General features: G+C 32.1%; 1 protein-coding gene across 2 annotated transcripts; it reads left to right on the forward strand.

The window, feature by feature from the left end:
- Positions 1-2095: 2095 nt before the first annotated feature.
- On the forward strand, positions 2096-25346 carry LOC143057998 (uncharacterized). 2 transcript variants are annotated; one of them, XM_076231460.1, is made up of 16 exons: positions 2096-2152; positions 5508-5604; positions 6923-6958; positions 7619-7660; positions 9694-9747; positions 10668-10718; positions 11413-11451; positions 12139-12180; positions 12659-12931; positions 13717-13797; positions 14846-14923; positions 15827-16060; positions 17635-18207; positions 19229-19264; positions 20782-20901; positions 24330-25346. In XM_076231460.1, the coding sequence occupies exons 2-16, from the start codon at positions 5523-5525 to the stop codon at positions 24767-24769; spliced, it is 2181 nt and encodes a 726-aa protein (XP_076087575.1). In that variant the 5' UTR covers positions 2096-2152; positions 5508-5522; the 3' UTR covers positions 24770-25346. The 2 variants fall into 2 exon arrangements, with proteins under 2 accessions (XP_076087575.1, XP_076087576.1); XM_076231461.1 differs by lacking the exon at positions 2096-2152 and adding an exon at positions 4468-4547.
- Positions 25347-25781: the final 435 nt, after the last annotated feature.

Raw genomic sequence — 25781 nt, forward strand, 5'->3', positions numbered from 1 at the left:
TCAAAACCCCTACTTTAGAATAAAGAAAAAACCAAAGGACAATACAAGAAAGCAATGTATAGAAAGGTATTCTGTCAGATTCTGATTGTGATTTCTATGTATTACGTATTTCTTTTTATAACATTCAATATGCATTTAGTAAATTGTTGAAGTATAATCTTTATCGAAAATTCTTCACGCTGTTTCAGAAAGGAAATTAATGTTAAAGGATATTTTGTCGAATAACCACTTTCAATCTATCGTTTTAATCTCCGTTTTATTTACATAAAATCACAAGACTTCGTGTGTTTCACTATAACTATCCCACAACCATTGATAACGCACTTATCTGTACTGGACTGGTCTTTGTTTGGGAAACTGCCAAATAAACCCGCCTAGCATAAATCAAGTAGATACTTAGTTTAAACATATTTTATTTGCGTAAATGTGCAAAAGGGATGAGACACAAGTTAATCAAACTTATAAAGTCTTCTCCCATAACAATTTATAACAGTAGAATATTTACAAAGCATGCATACAAACAATACATTATGTATATATATATATAAAATATTTGTAGATACTTGATCTATTACCCGAGAGCGTTTTTAAAGTTGCATTATAAAACAATAAATAAATTATAAAATTGGGGTTCATTCATTAATGAAAGTTAAATAATAATTCAGTTTCAACAGCCAATTTTGTTTGATTTTGTCAAAATAATTAAGTTAAGAAACTCCCCTGATGAATTACAAACTTTCGAGACAACATGCAAATCGACTATATTGAATTCGGTTGATTGTAACCTTCAATTTAACCCCTCAACATGAGATAGTTTACGCATGTATTCGGCTATTAGAAGGAAACAAAATGTAAAAAATAAAAGTGAAACATGGATGAACCAATTGATTGACTGACTCGATCCACAAAAAGACTTCAATGTGTATACAGGTAAATCAATGATTTTAACGTGTAATACGAAATAAATAGACCTAGAAAAATCCACTGTGACGTGGTCGCGAAAGCTTTCTACTTCTATTTATGTTTATGTTTATATCGGGTTACATATGATCGTCGGCAATCTTTGGCGGTCATCTCTATGGTTAATTAGATAATTTAGATTATGTCTAGAAAAAATACACACGAAAAGCTGATACCTATTACCGAGACCGTATATTGTTAATTGTTTAATTTAGACTCTTTAAAATTTGATTTATGTTTGAGTATGTTATAAATCAAATATGAGAATTTGAATGAATTTAGGGAAGTCTTAAAAATCCGCCTCTGGAAACCAACTGACTTTATTTGCCTAGTTAGAACTGCATATTTAAGGCTTTACATAATATAGGATGAACATGAACAACACAAAGTGAAGAATAGAACAAAAAAGGAACCAAAACAAATACGAAAAAACGTATATAAAGAAACAGACAGAGGAAAAACGACAGATAAGTGATCGATCCGGGAAAAATCATCCTGCTTTACTGCCCTAATATCAAATGGTCGTCCCTGATGTATACGTCAAATAAACTCACCAAAGCTACCAGGGTTATATTTTTGAACGACAGACGCGCCTTTCACAATGTTTCATCTACAAAAGACTCGAATTAATGATGCTCGAAATATCAAAAATTTGACTGTTTCATTTCTCAAATTAATCATTAATTGTGCGTAAAACAATGGAAATTTTTCATAATTATGTCGAAAAAAAAAATTGGAATGTTCCCGAAAAACTACAATCAGTCATATTAGTACACGGTGTGTTTTACATTTCAAAACATGCGTAATATAATACCCATTGTACTTTGAAAGCCAAATAAAATACAAAAACTGGTGGGCTTATGGAGGTATTTCCCATGAAATAATTATTTCACGTGTTAAATTTCCTTAAATTATTAAACAACAAACAAAATTTTGTATTATCCACTTTGCCTTTTTTTAATGATTTTTTGTCTCATAAAACACAAGGTTTCCACACCCAGAGACATATACACGCATACCAACCTTTTTATAAATATTTCAATTTATAACAGCTATATATATAATCGTTTTATTTAAACTTTAACTATACACTATATTTATTTTATTTTTAGATGTGGAATTCCCAATTTACTTCCTGTTTCATTTATAAGACAATATTTTATAAACAATGAATACGTTTTAGGGGAAAGTCGTAAGTATTTTTTTAGAGATATTCCCATATTTTTAAAGTCATATGGTCGATGGTATTATTTTATATAGTACATTACATGAACAGAAGGATGAGGATTTTATAAAATAGGTGAGGCCTCGGTGAGGCATTGTTGATTATATTTAGCTACTGTTGTGGCGGTTGGAGAGAATATTCGTGGATTCGTGGAACAGTCTCCCACATTATTTGGTAAGTTTGTGAAGAATAATTTACGATCAGATATGTCCTATTTAGTAAGAAATCGAATCCAAGTAGAATATCGACTAGATAATAATTTGTTTCAAAGTGTTTCCGACATAACTATATCTGTATATATATAGACGGAAGAACATAAATTGTGTGTGTTTTTTTAAGGACAAGGATGTCGTTAAATGATACCCTGTATTTATCATGCTTTTCAATTACATATTCTAAAATCGACAAAAGACCTCCCTCCTAAGACGGTCCTCCTAAGACCTCCCTCCTAAGACGGTCCTCCTAAGACGGTCCTCCTAAGACCTCCCTCCTAAGACGGTCCTCCTAAGACGGTCCTCCTAAGACCTCCCTCCTAAGACGGTCCTCCTAAGACGGTCCTCCTAAGACCTCCCTCCTAAGACGGCCCTCCTAAGACGGTCCTCCTAAGACGGTCCTCCTAAGACGGTCCTCCTAAGACGGTCCTCCTAAGACCTCCCTCCTAAGACGGTCCTCCTAAGACGGTCCTCCTAAGACCTCCCTCCTAAGACGGTCCTCCTAAGACGGTCCTCCTAAGACCTCCCTCCTAAGACGGTCCTCCTAAGACGGTCCTCCTAAGACCTCCCTCCTAAGACGGCCCTCCTAAGACGGTCCTCCTAAGACGGTCCTCCTAAGACGGCCCTCCTAAGACGGTCCTCCTAAGACGGCCCTCCTAAGACGGTCCTCCTAAGACCTCCCTCCTAAGACGGTCCTCCTAAGACGGTCCTCCTAAGACCTCCCTCCTAATTAAGATATTGAAAAATATCTATCTGAATTGACAGTAACATCTTAAGTGGTGTAAGGTAGAAACACCCATTCGGGCTAACGCCCTCACCTAGAGGGAGCAACTAGTGGCGGATCCGGAACTTTTTATACCCCCTCCCCACGTTTAAAGTTAAACGAGTGCAATAGGCGAATTCAGAGGGCCTGTGGGACCGGCCCCCTTATGTTAGTCAGTGTGTTACCTCATATATATAGTTTCATACATGTGTGTCTTTTTAATACTAGACACAGTACAAGACGGCAGTTTTTTTACAACTCTTTCCAAATGGCAATTATTGTTATAAATTGAAGTGCCATAGGCGAATCCACCTGTTGTGGGAAAAAATTGGTTGATTATATAGGGAATCACTGAAGCATGACTAGAGCGCCCCCTTTTTATGTCAGTCGATTGGCCCCTTTATAAAAAGTTCTGGACCGCCACCGAGTGCTCCTAGCAAACTGTTAAGACACATGAAATCAGAATATAAACACTTTAAAGAGCGCGAAACTCAAAGATTCCTAAGATCGTTTTTACTTTTTCGGGAAATCATAATAAGTTTCGGTATACCAATATGCGGAAACCACTTAGTATTTATAAAATTTTGTATATGACACGCTGATTAAGTTTCGTATGTTATAAATACATGTCTTAATGTTGTTGTTAGAAATGTAATCATCGTGGTGTAAATAATTACATGCATTAAATGTAAACAGAATTAAATGCAACATTCGTGCTGGTTGATTTGACTTGAACTCTCAAATTTATGTCTTTAGATAATTTCCGTGTATTTTCCTCTAAAATTCAGGCTTTTGTTGTTCCCTACCGTATATGTGTGTCAGTCAAAAGTTAAATCTCTAATGCTCATTTGATTCGGTTTAAATGTATGTGTGTGAATGCATTTAGCGAGTTCGATTCGCATTCGATTCGAACTGAATACGAATTAAATGAACGTGTGAACGATCGAGGCATTACGAGAGATGGATGTTTATTAGCTGAATACGCACTTTTCGTCGCGGCTAACATTGCATATGAGTTATTCCAGAATTTTATAATATTTCTGTATAAAATGCTACATGATCGCACGTGCTTCAATGACAACGATCCTGGTAGGGGAAAGGGAGGGGTTGTGGGATAAAACCCCTTTGTACGCTGATCAATGCAATTGAATATGGACATATTGTTTGCAACGTCACAATAATGCGTAAAATAAACAAGATAAAACTTGATATAACTTTTTACTTTGTGGTTGTAGAATATGAGTGTAATTATAAGAATTGAAAAATCTTTTTTTTTGTGATTTTATAGGTTAGCATCTAGAGATTCCGTATCGCACGTGTCAACGCTTTCAAACTCAAATAAAATATCTAAAAGAATCATTCATTTTTTTGATAAACACAAATAAAAGTAAGTGTAGCCATTGAAGTCCTTTTGATGTTAATTTTTCGTGTCGACTCGACAAAATCGAGGAAAAAAAACATGACTGCTTCTTCTTTAAGATTTCCAGCCTTCCATCTGAATAAAGATGATTTATATAGCTGGAGCGTTCGTGGCTTATTTATTCAAAGAAAGTTTATATAAAGTTATACACAAAAAAGAATGGTGCAGAGAACAAACTTGGGAATTTTAGACTAATTCCTTGAAGCACTTAAATGAAGTGCGTACCACAGAAAATGATAGACTACAATTTATTCGTTTTTCTGTACCTTTGTCCCGACTTATAACAAATTCCATTACGATTGACAAATAAAAAAAGACGGACATGATGATATGTTTCAGTGTATCTTGTTAATCCCCCCCATTGGTTAGACAACTTTTTATACAGAAGACAACAACCAACTTGTGTTTTTGCAAAGTCCTTAGCTACGCTGTGCTTATAAAACTTGTTTTTATATATTTTCTCAGTTTCAATTTCAAAAACGAATGCATAAATATTATACTGTTACTATTAACACCATTATGCTGATATTGGATTTGATTACAGTGTGGATAGTTGCTATCTTTTGCTACTGTGCTAAATGTTCACTTGATGAAAATAAAAACGAAAAGAAAAGGAAGCAAATTCACGTACCTAATCTTCTTTAAGATTTCTTGTGGGTTTTTTTTGCCGTTAAAGTCATCCTCTTTTCATTAAAAAAATAAGAAGATGTGGCGTGATTGCCAAAAAAACAACGCTCTTCCTGAGACCAAAATGACATAGAAGTTATCAACTGTAGCTCATCATACGGCCATCAACAATGAGCAAAACCCATACATACTGCATAATCAGCAGAACAAATATTTGATAAATGTTTGCCTCTTTGGAATTGAAACCAAATGGGAAAGCAAGTGATATAACTCGAAAGATGTTTTTCTCTCTTTTTTCAGTTGACATAAGTAAATATGGCGACGTCATTAAGCTATGATGTCTCAATGGATGCTTTACCTTCAGAAGAAAACTATATACCTAACACTGTATCAAGAGGTAGAGTATTCATTGTATTGCTATTGTTAGTCATGAGGGTCTGAAACTGAGGGACTGGCTTTATTTCTGTGTTCTTTAATCCCTCTCCCATTATTCTCTTATCTCTATATTTTAGCGCCTTATATAGCTCTATTCTTCATTTTTATTTGCCCTTTTTTTCATGTTTTTTTTTTAACCTTTATTCTGTTTTTATTTATTTTTATTAATTCATATAACTCCATTCAGACCATTAATCATTAAAAAAATAAATAAATACATATTTCTATAAATTTGATCCATGCAGAAACCAATTTATGCAAGCATGGTATATTTTTTTTGTCAACGGCCTTATACTCAAGAAGTATGAGACCACATTAGCTGTTCGTATTGTTTAATCTGATAAGATAATCCCACTTATTTCAGTATTTCACTTCCACATTTGGCCTGAAAATATGCACATGCAAATGTATGAATCATACAACTGATGCGGTATTTCTTTTGCATCATGATTATAATTATTGATAGTTTATTGTTATTGAAGTTTTGTATTTGATGATTTACAGGCACTAGGTTTTTGATTTGATGGTAAATACAATCAGTTAAGCAGTCCATACCCTGTTGATTGATACAAATGATAACATTGAAATAAAAAAAGAACAAACTAAAGATCCCCAGTAGATAACCCAGGTCTGAAAATCAGTAAATCCACAGCAGCGTATAATTATGTCTCTTAAATTCCCATCCTTATTTCTTAGTTCATGACTGTAACTTTTTCTGTCATCACCGGACTTGTAGTTACATTTATATAGTTGATACAACAGAAAAACCGTGCCTTACAATAATACACGAGTTATTTCTCTGGGTTTTTTTTTTTGGATTTTGTGTGGTTCGACCAATCTTTATTTAAAAAAATATAAAGACGAGTGTCTGTCCCTTTGTCCTTTTTTCCGTTGTTATATAATAAGGAACATGTAGTATGGTCGCCAAAGAGACAGCTCTCCCCGGACAACCAAAAAGCATAACAACTATAGAACAAAGGCCACTGAACAGCCTCCAACAATAATAAAAGCCTATACTGCACACCAACCTATAAAATACCCTTATCGATAAATTGAAATAAATTAAAACGTGAAAACTAACGTCCTGATTTATGTACGACACATTAAACATTTTTTTTAAATGAAATTCAGTAACAAAGACAACCACTAAAGTAGCAGTAATCAACTACCTACTAGTATAGGTTACCGTACGGCCTTGTCTTTTCTTTCTACAATTCATATTTGTATTGCCATTACATATTGTTTTATTATTATAATACGTTGATTATTTTAATTAACAGGATACAGAGAACAACACAAGCCACAGGCAAACGGAGGTAAGTACTCAGTGGAGAAGGTCTGGATGGGGTTTATATAACAGAGGATTGTTGCCAAAAAGTACAGAATAAATAGCAAAAAAGAGAATTGAAAAGGCAAAAAAAAAATAGTAAAAAAAAATAAAGAAAGAAAAAGGCAAACAATAGTAAAAAAAAAAACGAATAAAGAAAAAGGCCAAAAAAAAAGGAAAGAAAAAAGACAGAAAAAAAGAATGGTGTGTTAAATTTTAAAAGAATAGATGATAGAATAATGGGCAAAAAAGATAAAGAATAGAAAACTGGTTAAACAAATGTTGAAATATGAAAAAAAAGAAAAAAAGGGGGACCCATCCAAAAACCTACGAAGTGACAATAGACATCAAACTAAGTCGTCTAGGTATTCTCAAAATTTATAGCACAGGAGTATGTTCGACAAGGCTCTAATATGGCCCCCTTTTTTTTAGATAAAAATTAAATGAGGATTTAATGACCAATATATATATATATATATCACAATTAATCAAAGCTTGATTTGAAATTTGTCCTTTTGTGTAAAACATGACCAATTATATAACTGGCAAGTTTAGGATAAATTAAATGTTCTGTTAAATTATTGCTTTCTATAAAATCAAAAACTTTTAGACAATGCTATTGATCTTGCCGTTATCTTTATGTTTTTAGAAAATCCCTCACCTGAGGAGACTGAAAGTGCAGTGTTTAATGGTAGGTCACATAATTACAATAACACATTTCATTGATAGCCTATATATAAATATATATAATAGAAGATGTGGTATACTTGCCTATGAGACAACTCTCCACTAGAGCCCAAATGCCACATAAATTAACAACTATAGGTAACCATACGACCTTCAACCATGAGCAAAGCCTATACCACATAGTCAGCTATAAAAGGCCCAAAAATGACAAACGTAAAACAATTCAAAACGAGAAAAACCAACGGCCCAATTTATGTACAAAAACGAACAGATAAAAAACAAATATAGAACACATCATCAAACGACAAACACTGAATTACAGGCTCCCGACTTGGGACGCAATTACATACAGAATTTGTCGGGGTTAAACATGTGAGCGGGATCCCAGCCCTCCCCTTAACCTTGGACAGTGGTGTAACATTACAATAACAAAAAAACCGAACTATAAAATAACAGTTGTAAAAGGCTTAACTCATCAGATGGATACAACTAGAAATATTACACAGAGTGGACGTGGCCGGGTACTTGTATATCCCAACAACGAAAAAAAAACACAGATCTGAAAGCACGCGCCGTTACTGATATCTAGTTCAAAGCCACTTACACTTAATAAAAAAAAAATATGCATCTTAGACTTAATTCACTTTACACATTTTAGCATATTTCATGTATTTGGTGTCAAATTAAAAAGAAACAACAGATGTAATATTTTAAATTTCTGATCAAATGACATTTTGAATATTTGGGGATAGCTGCCACATTAAATTAACCAAACCACATACTGGTAATTTTCCCCCCGAATATTTTGCATCTAACTAAAACAAGGATTGAACGCAATAGAGCAACATGATGTACGTTTATTTCAACAACAAGCTATACTAGAAACTATATCTCTACCAAAATACTGGATATCATGTCGAGTGCAAAGATAATTCTTTGACATTTCTCACTCTGTATGTCAATCTTAATGTATGTTGTAATTCATCTGTACGTTATTGTGCCTCTGCACCGAAAGAAGGGATATATTGGTAAACGTCTGTCGTTTCCTAAAAAACTACTAATCACATCTTTGATATTTGATATCAAGCTTAATTTGAGCAAGTGATCGTTCATCAACTTGTTGTTAACCAAATACATATACATAGTCTTACACATAATGGCCAGGTATAAAATGCTAGTCGCGTTTTCTCATGAAATACAAGCAAAGGCTTGTGAAATTTTTATTGAATATTTATTTGAGCATGACTGTATATGTTTTTAATTCATCACGTACCAACTTCCTTTTTAACAAATACGTACACTGTGCGTATCATTAGTGAAAATGAAATATCGAACTCTCAAAGTAGGGGGAAGTCCGTAAAAAAGGACAATATTAAACTTTATCGACAAAAAAAAACCCGAATGGAAACAGCGGTCTTATTCCTGACTTGGTAACATCCATAAGTCAATTTGTTAAAACGGATAATATAAAATAAAAAGATGATAAATACATGTTAGAATGGAAACGAGAGATGTTTCAAAGAGACAGCTACACCGAACAAATAGCAGAAAACAGCCCAAGTCCACCGATATGTCTTCAACACAGTGAGAAAGTTTCCTCACCTGGAGGAGTTCAGCTGACTCCTTAACAAAGTTGTGTACTCCTTCAGCGAAAATGAACGTCACACTTTACTCCCAAAACATTGTCCAGAGCGAAAACAGACGGTTCTGCAATAACCTTCATTGAGAACAAAAGTTTCGAAAGCCAAATACAAATTGAATATTAGTGATAAAAATTTCGATAACTGAAAAAGGACAATGAAAGAAGCAAGAAATTCATGATAAGAATACTTTAAAGATTTTTTTATATCAAAGTTAATGATTTTAATATTTTCTAAATCTTTTCAACAACATTTTGCAATATATAATCCATTTCTATTACCCTTATTGAAGCTAGAACATCAAATCTATTATAAGGTCAGTACATCAATTACATTCGTGAAAATATTTATTGAGCTCTTTTGGCTCATATTAATGTCACATATACTATATTTTCAGAGTACCTAGCAATAAGCAGAAGCAATGACTCTAGCGGTCCAAGTTCTTTCGCAGGTAATTAAATATACATACAGAAAACGATTTATACGCCATCCGATGTCACTTTGATAATAGAAAAAAAGTGAAATTGGCATATTTTTACTTAATGATAATTTAATTTTGGATGTTACGCGTTTTCTGATTAGGTGACGTCGTATTGTTTATCAGCTTATAGACATAATTTTGTCATGTGACCGTGACGTTGTTAACGATTGTTCATGATTTACTCCGGTTTAAAATGGCATTAAGAATTAAATAATAAACAATGATTGTAATATCCTTTTTGCATATTCAAAATAACATTAAAAAAATGTAGTGCACACTTTAAATAACCTGCTACGCAGATTATTCAGTGTACATCGTATTTTTGATGTAATTTCTTCATAGACAGAAAACATATTACAGACTTAGTTTTTACAAAACAGATATGAGCAAACGCCTTATACCTAATAAGAAATTTCATTATTTAATAACACTGACATCTTATCTTGCATCTTGCAAGGAAATTGGAAACTATCTGTTTGAATGGAATCTAGATTCATAAAAAGTAAATATTGATGACAGACACTAACTGAACATAGGATTGTTTTACAGTTTGAATAGTTGTTCATGAAATTGCTTAAGTTTGAAGCCCTAAAACTGTCCTTATCTTATCATATCTTTTCTTTTCTTTTCTTTTCTTTTCTTGAAATTTAATTATTTGATAAAATTTAGAAAGGAAATGGGGAATGTGTCAAAGCGGCAACAACCCGACCATAGAGCAGACAACAGCCGAAGGCCACCAACCGGTCTTCAATGTAGCGAGAAACTCACGCATCCGTAGGCGTCCTTCAGCTGGCCCCTTAAAAAATATGTATACTAGTACAGTGATAATGGACGTCATACTAAACTCCGAATTATACACAAGAAACTAAAATTAAAAATATATGTTTCAGAGTATTTGGAACGTTTCAGTGATTCTTCTGCAGTGGTAGGTGAGGTGGTTGGTGAGTAAAATCTTCAAATATATGTGAACTATAAACCATCTAAATATTCTCAAAAACTTCTTTGTACCATGAGTTACTGAATTAAAGTCAAAAGAATACTATCGAAGGCATCTTGAAACGTTCAAATGAGGAAAATGATCTTCATTAGGCTCTTGCTTAAATTTTTCTAACACGAATCAATGAAATCGGAATCTTTGCCTGCGTACTCATGAAGCCTTTGCATTCGTGACAATGCAGGAACAAAAAGGTCTTGAACATCGATATGTTTATAAATATTTAACCGAGATTGTAAACTAAAATCTATAATTATCGGAATTATCGTAATTGTCCTATTCATGTATCCTGCTTTTTGTCAATTTTTCGTTGAATATATGAATATGCTCTGGTAAACAATTAATGCATATACAAGTAAGCTACTGAAATACGAGTTTTTACACGTAAAATAACAAAAAAACGAACTCCAAGGAAAATTGAAAATGAAAAAGGGATCAAATATCAATCAATATAGAATATTAAAGTGCCTGTTGTCTAAAATGTCCAATTTCCCCAAACCTATAAAGAAAACACGACAATTAATCAGAGTTGTATCCTGCACTTCACAATTCTACAATTTATGTTCGATGGAATGGACCATGCAAGTTTCACTAAATGATGGATTTTGAATTACTGTTACTATTATAACTTTCCTTAACAGGTGATGGTTATCCAAGTAGAGACATTCCAAGCGGGGAAGGTGAGATACAAATTTGCATTCAACTTGAAGCTTTGTTATTTTAACTGTTTGGCCAAATAGTCTCCGATCGAATATTATATCATGTGGTCTCATAATTTTGCCACATCAAATAAGACGTTTTCTCCAGGGATTTTGTTGTTTCATGACAAGAATTGATAAAGAAAATGGATGAAAATTTAATTATAGCATGCTCTCTTCCACTTGTAATATTTTGTTTGTATGTACATCAACTTTGTCCGTGTTTCCGTCTTTTTGTCTCATACTGTTTTGATCGCATTTTCTTCAGGAACTGCAAACAGAGATTCTTTAAATTCAGTATTCAGTATAACGTGACCATAGTATACCGCATGACATATTTTCCGAATAACTTTCTGTTAAAATCATATTTATGTACATGTATTTGTTTCACGAAATAGTTATTTCTGAAATGTTTGTCACATGTCTCTCATGAATAACAAAAAGTAAAATAAAAAAATTAAAAATTAAAATTATATACAATAAAAAAAAAAAAAATCAAAACGAAGAGTTCCTAATCAAATGGCAAAATCAAAAGCTAAAGCACACCAAACGAATCTACTACAGCTGTCATAATCATTAAAGTGTTTTAGTAAAAGACACAAGGGCTACTGATCTATACATATCAGTAGTAATAACATGCAGGTATTTTTTAATTTCCATTGTTTACAGGTGCATCTTACCAAAAAGGAAAAAGCAGCCAGATTACCAAAGGTCAGTTGGAAGAATCGTGTGTTTTTGTAGGATAAGCGAATTTAAATTAGTCAAAAAAATAAATGTGTTGAATTGGATACATCAAATTGATAAATCTAAATTCGGAATAACAATACAGGAATGAAACACAGAAAATAAGTTTTACAATTTATAACAATGTACATACAACTAGATATACACACACCGCTACAGATGAACAATCCGCAATTCTACATGAGGTTCCTTCTTTAAAAAGTGTTCCTGTATCCGCATAGATTTAATTTCATATTCCAAAATAATGTAAGTGAGCTTTTACATGATTAATCTTTTTTTTTAATATACTTTCTGCTCCCCAAAATGCTTGGTGTTTTGTTCCGACGGTATCTGCATAAGTTCTTGCTAACTAAATAACAGTAAATGAAAAAATCATAATTTTTGTTTTTCCGTCTCTTGGATTCTTTGAATTTGTTATATAACAGTTATTTGTGTTATCTTTCAGATGAAGATGACAATATTCATAGGTTTTTTCTTGAGTTGACTGCTACTTTTAGTTTAAGTTGGACTGTATTTCTTGCTGATCTAGGATACAATTCTAAAGAGCTATTAAAGTTGCCAGGAAATCAAAGAGACATTTTTTTCTTTCAATACTTATTACATTGGCTTGAAACAGTCAGACGGCTAGGATTCAACCCAATTAAATTTATGTACAGAGCACTGTTAAAGACTCAAGACAAAGATCTCATTGATAAATTCAAGCGTCAAATCCAAAGTGGTGAGTATGCATTTATAAAATTTCGTATTTTTAATTGTTTACAGTTACTTTCATCCTTACACACCAACATGTAACATTGTGTGGTCCTTTTCTTGTTTTTGAATAAATTGTGCATTACATTAACAACAATTGACACTTTGAAATACGATTGGAACACTTGCAAAAAATAAAAGGAGATCTTATATCCAACATTACTTTTATTCTTCCTGGTGGCATTATATTTCTAACTGTGATGTGCTACAAATTCCATAGGGATGATATTTTAAAGAGTTGGTACTTTAGTAACAATAGACCAATTATCCTGAGTATTTAAATGCAGTGCACAAAATATATGTTCATACGCCGAGTGCTATCAAACATGTTTATAACTTGCTGCAACTACTGGACTTCTCAATACTGTATGTGGTTTTCTGCGTTTTATCTGTTTAGTCACCGTTGTATATTTTATATTGATAAAATAATTTGAAGCAGTTAAATTCATTTCACGAACTTAAATAATTGTGAATTTTTTGGAAGGTCCACATAATTACATGTGACTTCTACAGAACTGAGTACAAAATCCCTAAATGTTACAATATGTTAAAACCATAGGTTGGTTATAATCAAATGTGGCTTATTTGAAAATTGAAATGCACGATACAGTTTAGTTAGAATCAGTAATATGACATAATTGTATAGTGTGAAAACAGCTAACAAAGTATGTGATGGGCGATATCGTTCTAGACTATATGTGTGATTCTTGTATTGAAATGATCATGTACATGTATATGTATATTTACGTTTAGATTCTCTCGATGCATCATCTGATAAAGAGTTTGAGATCATAAAAGGACACCTATCTGAAATAGACATTTCAAATCAAAACAGTAAGTTAGTAAATAAACTCATCATAGATACCAGGATTAAATTTAGTATAAACGCCAGACGCGCGTTTCGTCTACAAAAGACTCATCAGTGACGCTCGAATCCAAAAAAGTTAAAAAGGTCAAATAAAGTACGAAGTTGACGAGCATTGAGAACAAAAATTCCTAAAAGTTTTTCCAAATACAGCTAAGGTAATCTATGCCTGAGGTAGAAAAGCCTTAGTATTTCAAAAAAATCAAAAATTTGTAAACAGTTAATTTATAAATATAACAATATCAATGACAATTCATGTCAGCACAAAAAGTGCTGACTACTGGGCTTGTGATACCCTCGGGGAATTAATCTCCACCAGCAGGGAGTAAGTTTGACAGATAAACAGCAAAATACGAAAGATAATGCTTTGTAATTTTGATACATAATTTTTTTGTATAAATTAATTGCACATTTCTTTTATGTTAAGACGAATCACTCCACTTAAAGCAGTTGGTCGAGTATACATGAGAAATAGTCGCCAAATAACAAGGGAAATAAATACCTCATCGGTATCTGAAAGATTTGTATTGACCATGAAACATGTTTTCTTAAGTCAGTTAACAACCCATGCATGAAATCTATAACGAATAAAAGACTTCTAAACAAGCAACCACTGCATTGAAAGACAATACTTTGCAAACAAGAAAATAATCTTCAAGTCTAGATATTTTCTCGTTATGATATATGATAACTAAGAAATGCTTTTTATTTCAAGGCATAAAGCAAAGAGACGAATATTTTGTTTTACATTTTCATTTCAAGAACTTTTAAAGCTAGCTATATGTCATTGGTTTTGCTTATTGTTAAAAGCCGTACGGTGCCTTAAAGTTTCAAAACTTCGTCATTTCGTCTCTGGTTGAGAGTTGTCTCATTGGCACTCAAAGTTTCTTATTTTTATACTGTTTATTAAGTAATATTAAGATCAAGTTGATATATAATATGTTGTCAGTTATAATAATCAGTTTTGTAAGTAAAAATAAAATGATCCCAATTAAACAAAGTACTTATCTTATAAAGAAAAGACATCCTGTATCAAAGATAGAAAGGAACAAATCATGTATGTAGAAAGAGATATTTGGAGTAATATAACGCCTGGTAAGTAAATATGTAAGATCTGAAACACCATGAGTTTCTAAATATTTTCTTAGAATCTACCCGAAGAAGATTATAAATTAAATGTTGTTGTTTTAAAGTTCTATCTATGGATATTATTTGTTATTAATGAGCGGAAACATGTAATGACTTCTTATAGTAAATTAAACTAAACTAAATCCAACTGCATTAATTATTAATTTTCTGAACCATGTACAAATCATATTCCATCTGAAGAAGATTATCGTTTGCTAAACATACCCTCTTGTTTAAATTGTAAGGGAGTAGCGGAAGCTTCAATTTGAACATGTTGAAGCGGAGTCAAGTTACTTGAGATCATGCGTGAAAATGATAATAAAGGTTTAACAATCAGACAAGACCGCCTTCAGGAATTGAGTCATTGTTTGAAATTCCAATTTCTTGGGCATTCTATTTATTGGTTTGTTATTTAATATTAAAATTCTCCTCTCATATGCATTGAAAATATTGGTCAAATAAAGACAATAGCAGTATACCACTGTTCAATAGTCATAAATCGATTTCATAAACAAACCCGTGTTACAATCCAATACTGATGGAAACACATCAACTATAAGAGGAAACAAAATAGAACAACAGAAACACTGACCTAGTACAAGAAAAACGCTAACGTCAAACTTTTTTATAACATGAACGGTTTTAAATAAAATTGAGTGGTGAGCATTTGCTCTGTTCATGCTGTTTTGAAGGTCTCCTAATGCTTGTAGAGATCTTGAGACACTCTTATATGTTAATGTTTCATTGTCATGTCATTAATCAATATACCATATCATTTCTCTTCCATGGAACATGCAAGCTAAGAAATGTAATGAAGTAAATCAGCCTTCTTATATTAAATTATATATAGTTCAAAAATTTCCTTTTTAGACGAATTAGCAGAAATTAAGGCATTTTTAGGTCAGACAAAGAAGGACAAATTCCCTAAACAAATTCGTGAAAAAATAAAAACTGGTGTTGACTTAATGCAAAAGCTCCACGAGACATGTTTGATAACTGAAGACGACATTAGTTATTTAAAATCCATTCTGCACTTTTTGAAACGAGATGATCTCATAGTGAAGATAACCGAATTGGAATCACCAGGTTTTGTATTTCAGAAAGGTAGAGTATCAACGAATTTTAGTTTATTAAGAATTTATTTAATGATATGGATTAGAGATGCTAGTTAAGGCTATGGTTTTTAGCAAAGTTTTTGCTTGAACTCTGCTGATATGATATACTGTATATTGTCGACTATGTTGTACAAAAGAGTTATCTAAATCTGACATGGTTGTTATATTGTTTACTTTGACTGTTTGTTTAGAGTATTATAATATTTCAATCACTGTTCACTTATATTGACTAAACCTATTAAGTCTTCGGTATAAGCGCCCCTTGCTACATATGCATCGCCTGTCGTTCGAGACAACATAGTCAAATTGCTTCATCCGGGATTCGGATGTGATCAGTAAATTTACAGATCAAACATTACTCTTTTATTTCAAGATCTAAAATTTCGTTTGTGAGTTGAGAGACAGACATTTTATTTCATAACCACTTTACGATTGTGGCTGTTGCACTTATAAAGGGGCATTTTCAGTTTTTATTCGTAGTAACTGTGTCAGACAGGAGCACAATAATAGTGTGAACATGTACATAAAGGTATTATTTGAAATATTATGTGTCATATGAAGGGTCAGAGGGTAAAGTGGGGTTCGTGTTGCTCAGTCTTTAATTTTCTTTGTTGGAATTGTGCACTGTTGTTTGTGAGTTTGTCTGTTGAATTGCCTCTTTCTTAGCTCTGTTGTGCTTGTTTTATTGTCAACTTATGAGTTTGGATGTCCCCGTTTCATATCTTTCGAATTTTTAACGTACAAAAAAAGGAACTTGACATTTGAAAAGTTGAATGCATTACGTTTTTAATGGATTCTAGCTTGAAGTTGTCCCATCTGTTTAAATCATGTAAATATCAAGGGAAAAACAAGATATAAAGAAGACTTTCAAGCTTCATTACTATTTTGAGTCTCAATTTTAGTAACATGTATCACTAAAATGTGTATAATTGAATGACAGGACATCATCAGCATATCTAACATGGATTTAAAATAGTGTGCAAGATGCCTTTTTTGTTCCTTTGTTCCCTATGATTTACTTAAACACATGAACAACAACGTGTACAGTAATAATACTATTTAAAGCTACTGTAACTGGGATATTAACAATCGCGTCTAACATTTACTATTTAATAGATTTTTCGACCCAAGGGATAGATAGCTGGGTGCTGATTTGGTACAACATTGAAAAAATAGGTTTTCTATGCTCTTTAAACTTGGTTTTGTTTTTAACTTTTTTTATTGATTTTCTACTGATGATTCTGATGTTGACGAAACTTACGGATGCTTATACGGTGGCGATGTTCCCTATATGTTTAAACCATTTAAAACACTAAAGATATTTAATCCCCAGATATAGATTGTGTAAGCCTGTTAAGCATGTTTAGGGACATTTTGGGGAATTTGTGGTCTTCAGTGATTATGCTTCAAACTGTTTTGATTCAAATGCAACTGGCGTCTGGTGTTATTATTTATAATCCTTGTATATTTGGTAATATTTTTTTTTTTAGATTTAAGAATCACATATTTTGACGCATGACATTAATTATGTTATTTTTCTTTTATTATACTTCGGTTTTATAGAATCCTCGCCATGTATAGACCATGCCTCATCAAAAAGCAACCATAAACAATTAGAGTTTTTTCATTCAACTAGAATAATTGAAAATAATATTTCTGCTAAGACCAAAGAAATATTACAGACTGAATGTAGAACGAAGGAACTGGCAACCACGTCTGAATCATGTCATCAGAAGAAGAAAAAATGTGAAAAGGAACGCATTAAAATTGAAGCTCAGATAAAACAGTTGCAGTCAGATGCAAATGATTTAAAATCTAAAGAAACGTCTTTAGAAAAGAAGATAAGTTTACTCGATGTTGAGATTGAAAAAGAGAAGAAACTACATCAGCAACAAACGTCTGATCTAGATCTTTATAAAAGTACGTTGGAAAAAGAAACAAAACAACAGGAAGAATTGAAAAAGAAACAAACATTGGAAGAAGAACAGAAATTTCAATTACATAAACAAAAACAAAGAGAATATGAAAATAGAAGACAGACGTTGGAAAATGAAAACAAAAAACAATCACAACAGAAAAAAGAAGTAGAAAACCAGAATAGGATGTGCCGAGAAATTCCGCATTGTCCTCCTATTGGTATGTTCTTATCTTAACACCGTTTTGTTAACAACTGTGTAGATGAAATGTCTTATTTAGACCTTTTTTATGACCCATTTATGGGCATTATGTTTTTTGATCCGTTCGTTCGTCCCACTTCAGGTTAAAGTTTTTAGTAGAGATAATTTTGATGAAGTTGAAGTCCAATCAACTTGAAACTTAGTACACCTGTTCCCTATGATATGATCTTTCTAATTTTAATGCCAAATAAGACATTTTCCTCCATTTTATTGTTCACTGAACATAGAAAATGATAGTGTGGATGGGGCATTCGTTTACTGGGGGCACATTCTTGTTTAAAATTACTCTTGATGTTACTTATTACCAAAAACATTTAACAATGTTGCAAAAATTAAAACGGCAAACACGATAATCTTAAATCCGATGAAAAAGTCGTAAATTCGGGATCATTGGTATTTCAATCGATCAATTTTAATCAAACAAGAACACATCAGGAATTTTTGACTGTTTTAGAAAATCCGTTGACTGTCTCTGTGATTTTGTAATATAAAATAATAATTATCTACTGATCACTGATTATTTTTTGTCAATTTAATTTCAAGTTATACTTTCGTGCTCAAAGTTCAAATTATAGACTATAATCAAACTTTCTTTTTTGTTGCTAATAATTTGCTGTAAAAGAAAAGTGAGAACCATTTACAAAACGTTTTATTTTATTAATATAACCATCATTTATTAATATAGCCATCAATACAATTATTAAAATGATAAATGCAATTTGATGGATAATACAATTTATAAGTCACACTTATATGAGTGGGTAACCGGACATTAAATGACCATAATGAAAACAACAGTACAAGACTAAAAATCAAAATAAGGAAAGGAAACGTATGCAGAAAAAAAAGTATATATAAATCTTAAAATTTATAAACTACCCGTTACCTCAAAGAAAGTCTAATGACATGTTTAAGTCATCATGAGAGACTAGTTATACTTATTTATTTGTTTATGTAGTCTAAATTTCATTAATTTACAGAAAGAGATTGCCCCTTTGACGATGAGGACAAAACAGGTAAGTTATAACAAAAGTGACCTTTAAATATAAATTAAACTTGATAAGTGTATACAATTGCATAATGGTATATTCTGAAAGGATTTTGAACAATGGGAGCTTCACTGTGTTTGGCGTGCTGGTAATCAAAGCTATAAGATTAACGTTGACATAAGTTGAATTGGTGGGAGCCTCAAGGTGACTGAGTGTTCTAAGTAGTTCTACTACTGTACCACTAGCGTGTAAATACTGAGGTTGTCGATCCCATTACATGATAAGTGTATTGGACTACAATTTTAATTGACTAGGATTGTCAGTTTCCCTACTAAAGGTCTTTCCACCAAAAACAAATGACTGCCACGAAATAAGCAATACCCTCAAGGGTGACTTTGGAAAAGAAGTTTTGTCAATTTTGGTCTTCTTACAAACAACAATAAACTCGCACGTCCGTTCGACAAGTACGCAGTCAGGTCGTCCAGTCAGAATGGGGATGTTAAATCCGATGCCTCATGTAGACAGAGTGTCATGCTCTCTGCCATTAAACACCCTTGCAATATCTCTTAGATTGGCCCGTTAGTGGCCTTCTGCCAAAACAAAATGTCTGTCCATATCCACTTAACCCTCTATTGGCAGTCAAAATTTCTCCGTTAAGGAACTTTCTAATTGTTAGTATTATTTATTTGTTCACCGTGTTCTAACCATGCATGAAACATTTGTTACTCGACTTTAAGCAACCAACAATAAATCAATCGAAATAGTCAATAGTGTTGAACGTGGCGTTATAAAACATTCAATCAATTAATCAAACTGTAGGCTGTAAAGTGACATATAGTAGTACTTATACGGTTGCCAATAATGTCTTACACCATGTTATTTGGAAATTGAACTACAACTACCGATTTTATAAAAAAAAAAAACCTTGTGTAATATTTAAGAAATAATATTCGATTTTAATAGGACAAATTTGGTAATTTTGTTGACCGTGAAAGCATATATACATACGATACTGTTTTGGCTGTTCCGTTTTACCCAATTGTGATAATATTAGTAATATTATATAATTCAATGATTATTTTTTTTAATCGCATTTTTCACTGATATATTTTCTTCCAATGTAATTCTATTCGTTCTGAGGCGTACACGAAGCTTTAAAACGCCCGGTATTTACATTTGATTTTTGTTTACGGAAACATATTTATGACGTCACCTTGTTTCGTTGCCATGCCAAGACAATAACAACATTTTGCGGATTTTCGTTTTATGAAATTTTACCATGAAAAATAAATCAAAATGGACTGATTTGTTTATTTTGCTGTAGAATAGAGATAAATATATTGTATCTGAATCTTGGCCTTCGTAAACTGGGGATTTTGATGTCGAACATTGAGAATATCTGGCAGTATAAATAAGTTGTTTGTAACGCAGAACAGCCGTTTTTATGTATTACTGCGTTTGCGCTAAAGGTAGATATATTGTGATTATACTGGTTGACGATAATAGGTCGTCATATTATAATGTGTTTTATTCATTATATTCAGCCAAAACGGTGAGCAGATATGAATCCCACATATCTAGAGACGAAAGCACACAAAAAGACGAAGAAGCTGCACAAGTAGTTCCTCAATGCGCTTCCTCTGAAGAGGCTAGAGCTAGACCTCGTAAGTACAGTCTAACACATACAAATAAGAAAGTTCTACGAATAAAACATTTATATTACGTACCATTTAATAGTTATCAAAGGTTCCAGGATTATAATTTGATAAACCAGACGGATATTTCGTCTACACAAAACTCATCAGTGACGCACAGATCATTTAACATTGCAATAAATCAAAATGAAAACTGATGTTCTGGATTTAAACAAATGCAAACGCATCATATTTTTATTCAAATTATTTCACTAAACACCCCTTATTCGATTATTTTATGCTAAAATGTAGAAATGAAACATTTTGAAATTCCAAAACGTCAATAGAGAAATGACATCTTTAAAAAAAAGATATGAAAAAATCGACTGGATCGTAGAGTTGGTTCAGTTCAAAATCTTACAAATTATTTTGTACAACATTGAGTTCGTTGCTTAACTTAACAGGACCTGATGTTTAACCTGGATCTTTTGTTTCCACTTTTGTGTTGTACAATGTGTTTTCGTGACCTTATTTTGTCCATATATTGTCTTGACACGATTGCTGTAGCTTTCTTCTTATACTCTGATCGTCATAATATCTTCCCTTCAACGAAGCTGAGGATATTACCTTTGTTGTATTTGTTTATGGAAACAGTGCAGGTCTTCACGAAAAAAAAATGTTTAGGACAAAAAAAATAAGAAATATAAACGACTCTAGTTTCTGAATGACACTGTTGGTTGAATATACCTTTTCACAATGTTTGTGAAGGTCGTATTGTACTGAGAAACGAATGTTTGTAAAAATTTAGAAGAAGGTTTAGTCAAACATTATAACGTCCAGGCTATATATATATATGTATAATTCGTTATAAGAACTTTTGTGAAGATCTTTCTAGATGAGATTTTGTTATATTCCATAAGTATTCGTACTTTCTACGGTAGTATGTTGGTAGTGACAGCCATTTACTTAAAGGTCTTCTATACATGGTATAGATGAATAAGAAACATATAATTCTGTCCTCAAAAACACTTTCCTCTACATATTTGAGTTTCATTAAACATGTTAAAGAATGGATAAAATGTTCTATTCTACATTATTTGATTTTTATGTGCTTTTTATTGAAGAAATATATTTTTATTATCATAATAATAGTACTAATTACAAGCATTTCAATCAAGTAAAAATTACAGATACAGATAAAACAATATATTTATGATTATTATACTCATTTATAATAGACAATAATTGTCCATATGCATGTGTCAGTCTTAAGTCAGTTATTTGTTTTTATCAGAGTTTAACGTTTTATGAAGATATTTATTGTTTCTGTGTATTATGATAAAATCCCTTTATGACTCCGGACGAATTAGAGCATAACAAAAGCATCTGTATGTTATACTAAAACTGTTTGTACAGTGCTTGCTGTCTCTTTGACTCGTACATCCGCTCTCCTTTTTTGTTCTAACTTTTAGCGTAAATTTCGAAAATGATTAATCATTGCACACGTCAAACATGATCAAGTATTTAATATATAAGCAACTTCAGATGAAGCCAAAACAATGTGAAAGAGACCAAGGTAGTTTTCAAATTCATAATTCAAAACGAACTGACAATATCGTGATAAAAACAAAGACGACAAAATAAGTTCCTAATACACCATAGATAAATCGTCGCTATAGACTTAGCCTTAAACCAGTAGTTATTAGATGTGATATAGAAGGGAAAGCAGATTCCACTCCACTAATGGCACATGCTGAAATGCTCAAATCCACGGTGAATAGACTCGTTCGGTGAATTCAAAACGGATTGGAGCATATCCGTACATCTGTGAAACAAATATTTCATCACGACCATCCAGTTCCTGATGACAAATTCTTCAAAGTCGACGATTACATGATACAATTATTCATTGGTCAAGCCCATATATCTTATTTCTATAAACCATCTTATTATCGCTTACAATTTTAGTCCTATTTTTAAAATTATGCGACTAATGTGTTTTGATTTAGTATTCATATTTTATAGAATGAGAAGATCAAAATTATATTATTCGCGACATTTCTGTTCTTTTTTTTACTCGGGAAAGTTGATAAATTAAACACAATTGGGATTATAATTTGGATTATCCTTTAATATGTAAATAGGTATTTGATAGAATAAAATACAATCAATATCTTAAGCATTAGTCTAGGAATTTATGGTTAATTTTGAAAATAAAAAAGTTGATATCGTTTGATAGTTTGATTTAGAGTGTATAAAATTGTTATTAGTTTTATAGTTAAAACAGGTTTTATTCGAGTAGATTTTTTTTTGTAAAAAAAACTGTGGTATATATAATTTACATTTGTATAGTAACTATGTTTTCAACTTGTTCTTTTGCATTAACATATTAAGCTTTCATGAAAAAGAAGCTATATATTTTGAAACTGGCTGGCAATAGTTTGTGAACAGAAGAAAGTCCAAAAAGCTCAATATGTTGAATTCTTTACAAAATGGGACTGCTCTTGATTATCTCTGTGATTTAATGCCCCCACTTGTTAGTCAAATATCTAACTACGATTTGCGAAACAGTAATAATTATGTAGTACCCGGTTATAGACTTGACGTAACTAGAAAATCCTTTTGTCCATCTACTACTATTGAATGGAATAGCCTTAACCCCGACATGCGTACGTCCAAAAATAAATATGTTTAAATGAAAACAAATATTTTTAAACAACAGCTGAGGTCTAAATTAATACAGCCACCTTCCTATTTCAGTTGTGGGGATATAAAACTTAATATAATATTATTCATACACTTTTGAGAAATATGTGCAGTTCTTAAAGTTCAGATTTACATCGTGTTAATAATAAACCTAGTCCCGAATGCAGCTATGGCCAGCCTGTTGAGGATAGTATACTCTATTTTTAGAGTGCGCTTTTCACAACGAAGCAAGAGAAATAATGTTTTCAAAATAAGAAAGATATGCTATATCCATTGAGCTTATAATGGCTGGTGACGGTGACCTTTCTTTTACCAAAACAAAGAAAATTTTTAGTTTGTAAAATCGTATATCAGAATAAAACAAAAATTTAAATCAATCAATACACATTCTAAATTTCTACTTTCCAACTCTTCAATCCAGTCCTTTTTTTTTTTGTATTATTCCTTATTATATGGTATCTTTTAAATAAATATTTTCTTTTGTAGTATGTACTATATGCATTCCTACTATGTTTTTCGTCATTATCTAATGTACTTTGTGTTTATATTTATATTGGGAGAGGACGTCACTAATGTTGTTATAACTTGTGTCCAATCCCTTTTGCTACTTTTGCAAATAAAACATGTTTAAACTAGAAGGTCAATCATAAAAAACGCTTCGTACGCTCAAAATGTATAAAATATTGTTTTTTGTAATGAACTAATTAGACAAATAATATGAAATATGTAAATTATTCCACCAATTATTTCAGTTTCACTTGATGTAAATATTGATCCTATGATACTCGTAATGGCAGCCGAAGAGAATAAAGACGAATTAGAATCATTCAAGGCCGACGTTTTACTGGCAGTTCCGCATAGTGTTACAAGGAGCAGCATACAAGAAATAGTTATTGAAAGCTTCATCGATGAGCAATTTCTCAGTAAAACTGACAATCAAATACAAGAGGCAGTGTTACTATTTATTCTGGTGTCTGGTGGTTTTGCAAAACGTTGCTGGCCTGATATCTCAAAAATGAAAAACCTTACTGCTGCATTATATGATCAGCAACCATTAGTTGTCCCCGTTATTATCAAAGCTAACGTCAAGCCTCCAATGGGACTAAATTCAGCTCACTCTCTGAGTTTTTATAGACGTGATAGTTATTATAAGGAAGCACTTTCAAAGCTTCTTGGACAGCTCAAAAAATAGATTTTTTAATTGTTTTGTTAGGTAATGTATTTTGTTCAATTTTTACAACTTAATCTCATTAATTTCTTCCATTAGATCTCCACAATAACTTTCTGTTCGCAACTGGGCGACTTTCTATACAACAACATTTTATGAAAGGTCACAAAATATGAAAGTACCTAATGTTGTTATGTTATAACAGTAGATATCGATAAATGAATGTTGTTTACCACAGTGATGTTTCTCCAACAATTGTTTAATATGTAGTTTCAAATAACCATATCTTTGTAAAGAATTAAGACATTAATTTGAAATTAATCAAAAAAAGGGTTTCTGTTATGATTTTCTGATGATATACGAATATTCCGGATAAGACCATTTTTAATTCTTTCATATCAATAAATCACAAGAAGCTTTTGAAGTTGTGTCGTTGAGCTGCTGTCTCATAAACATAAATCCTTCATCTCATCTACAAAAAAAATATGTTGTAAATAACTTATTGAAAGTTGTATTAAATAAAATGGCACATAATGAAATATGATGTACATTTGAAAATGATGTATTTTAAATAAATTGAAATAAAAGCTTCCAATGCATAGCACGTGAATTTGTTTTTGTGTATACTTCAAAATATATCTATGATAAGGCACTAATGTATGCATGTAAATAGCTTTTTATTTGTCTATCTTTGTCGTTGGTGTGAATGTCAACATAATAAGTGATAATTTATATGTGTAATGTTTTTGTTCGGTGATCTTTGATAGACGAAAGATACCAAAGGGACAGTCAAACTCATAAATCTAAAACAAACTGACAACGCCATGGCTAAAAATGAAAAAGACAAACAGAAAAACAATAGTACACATGACACAACATAGAAAACTAAAGAATAAACAACACGAACCCCACCAAAAACTAGGGGTGATCTCAGGTGCTCCGGAAGGGTAAGCAGATCCTGCTCCACATGTGGCACCCGTCGTGTTGCTTATGTGATTACAAATCCGGTAAATAGTCTAATACGGTAGGTCACATT

The sequence above is a fragment of the Mytilus galloprovincialis genome, chromosome 14 (assembly GCF_965363235.1).
Source record: "Mytilus galloprovincialis chromosome 14, xbMytGall1.hap1.1, whole genome shotgun sequence".
In the NCBI taxonomy this organism is placed as follows: Eukaryota; Metazoa; Mollusca; class Bivalvia; order Mytilida; family Mytilidae; genus Mytilus; species Mytilus galloprovincialis.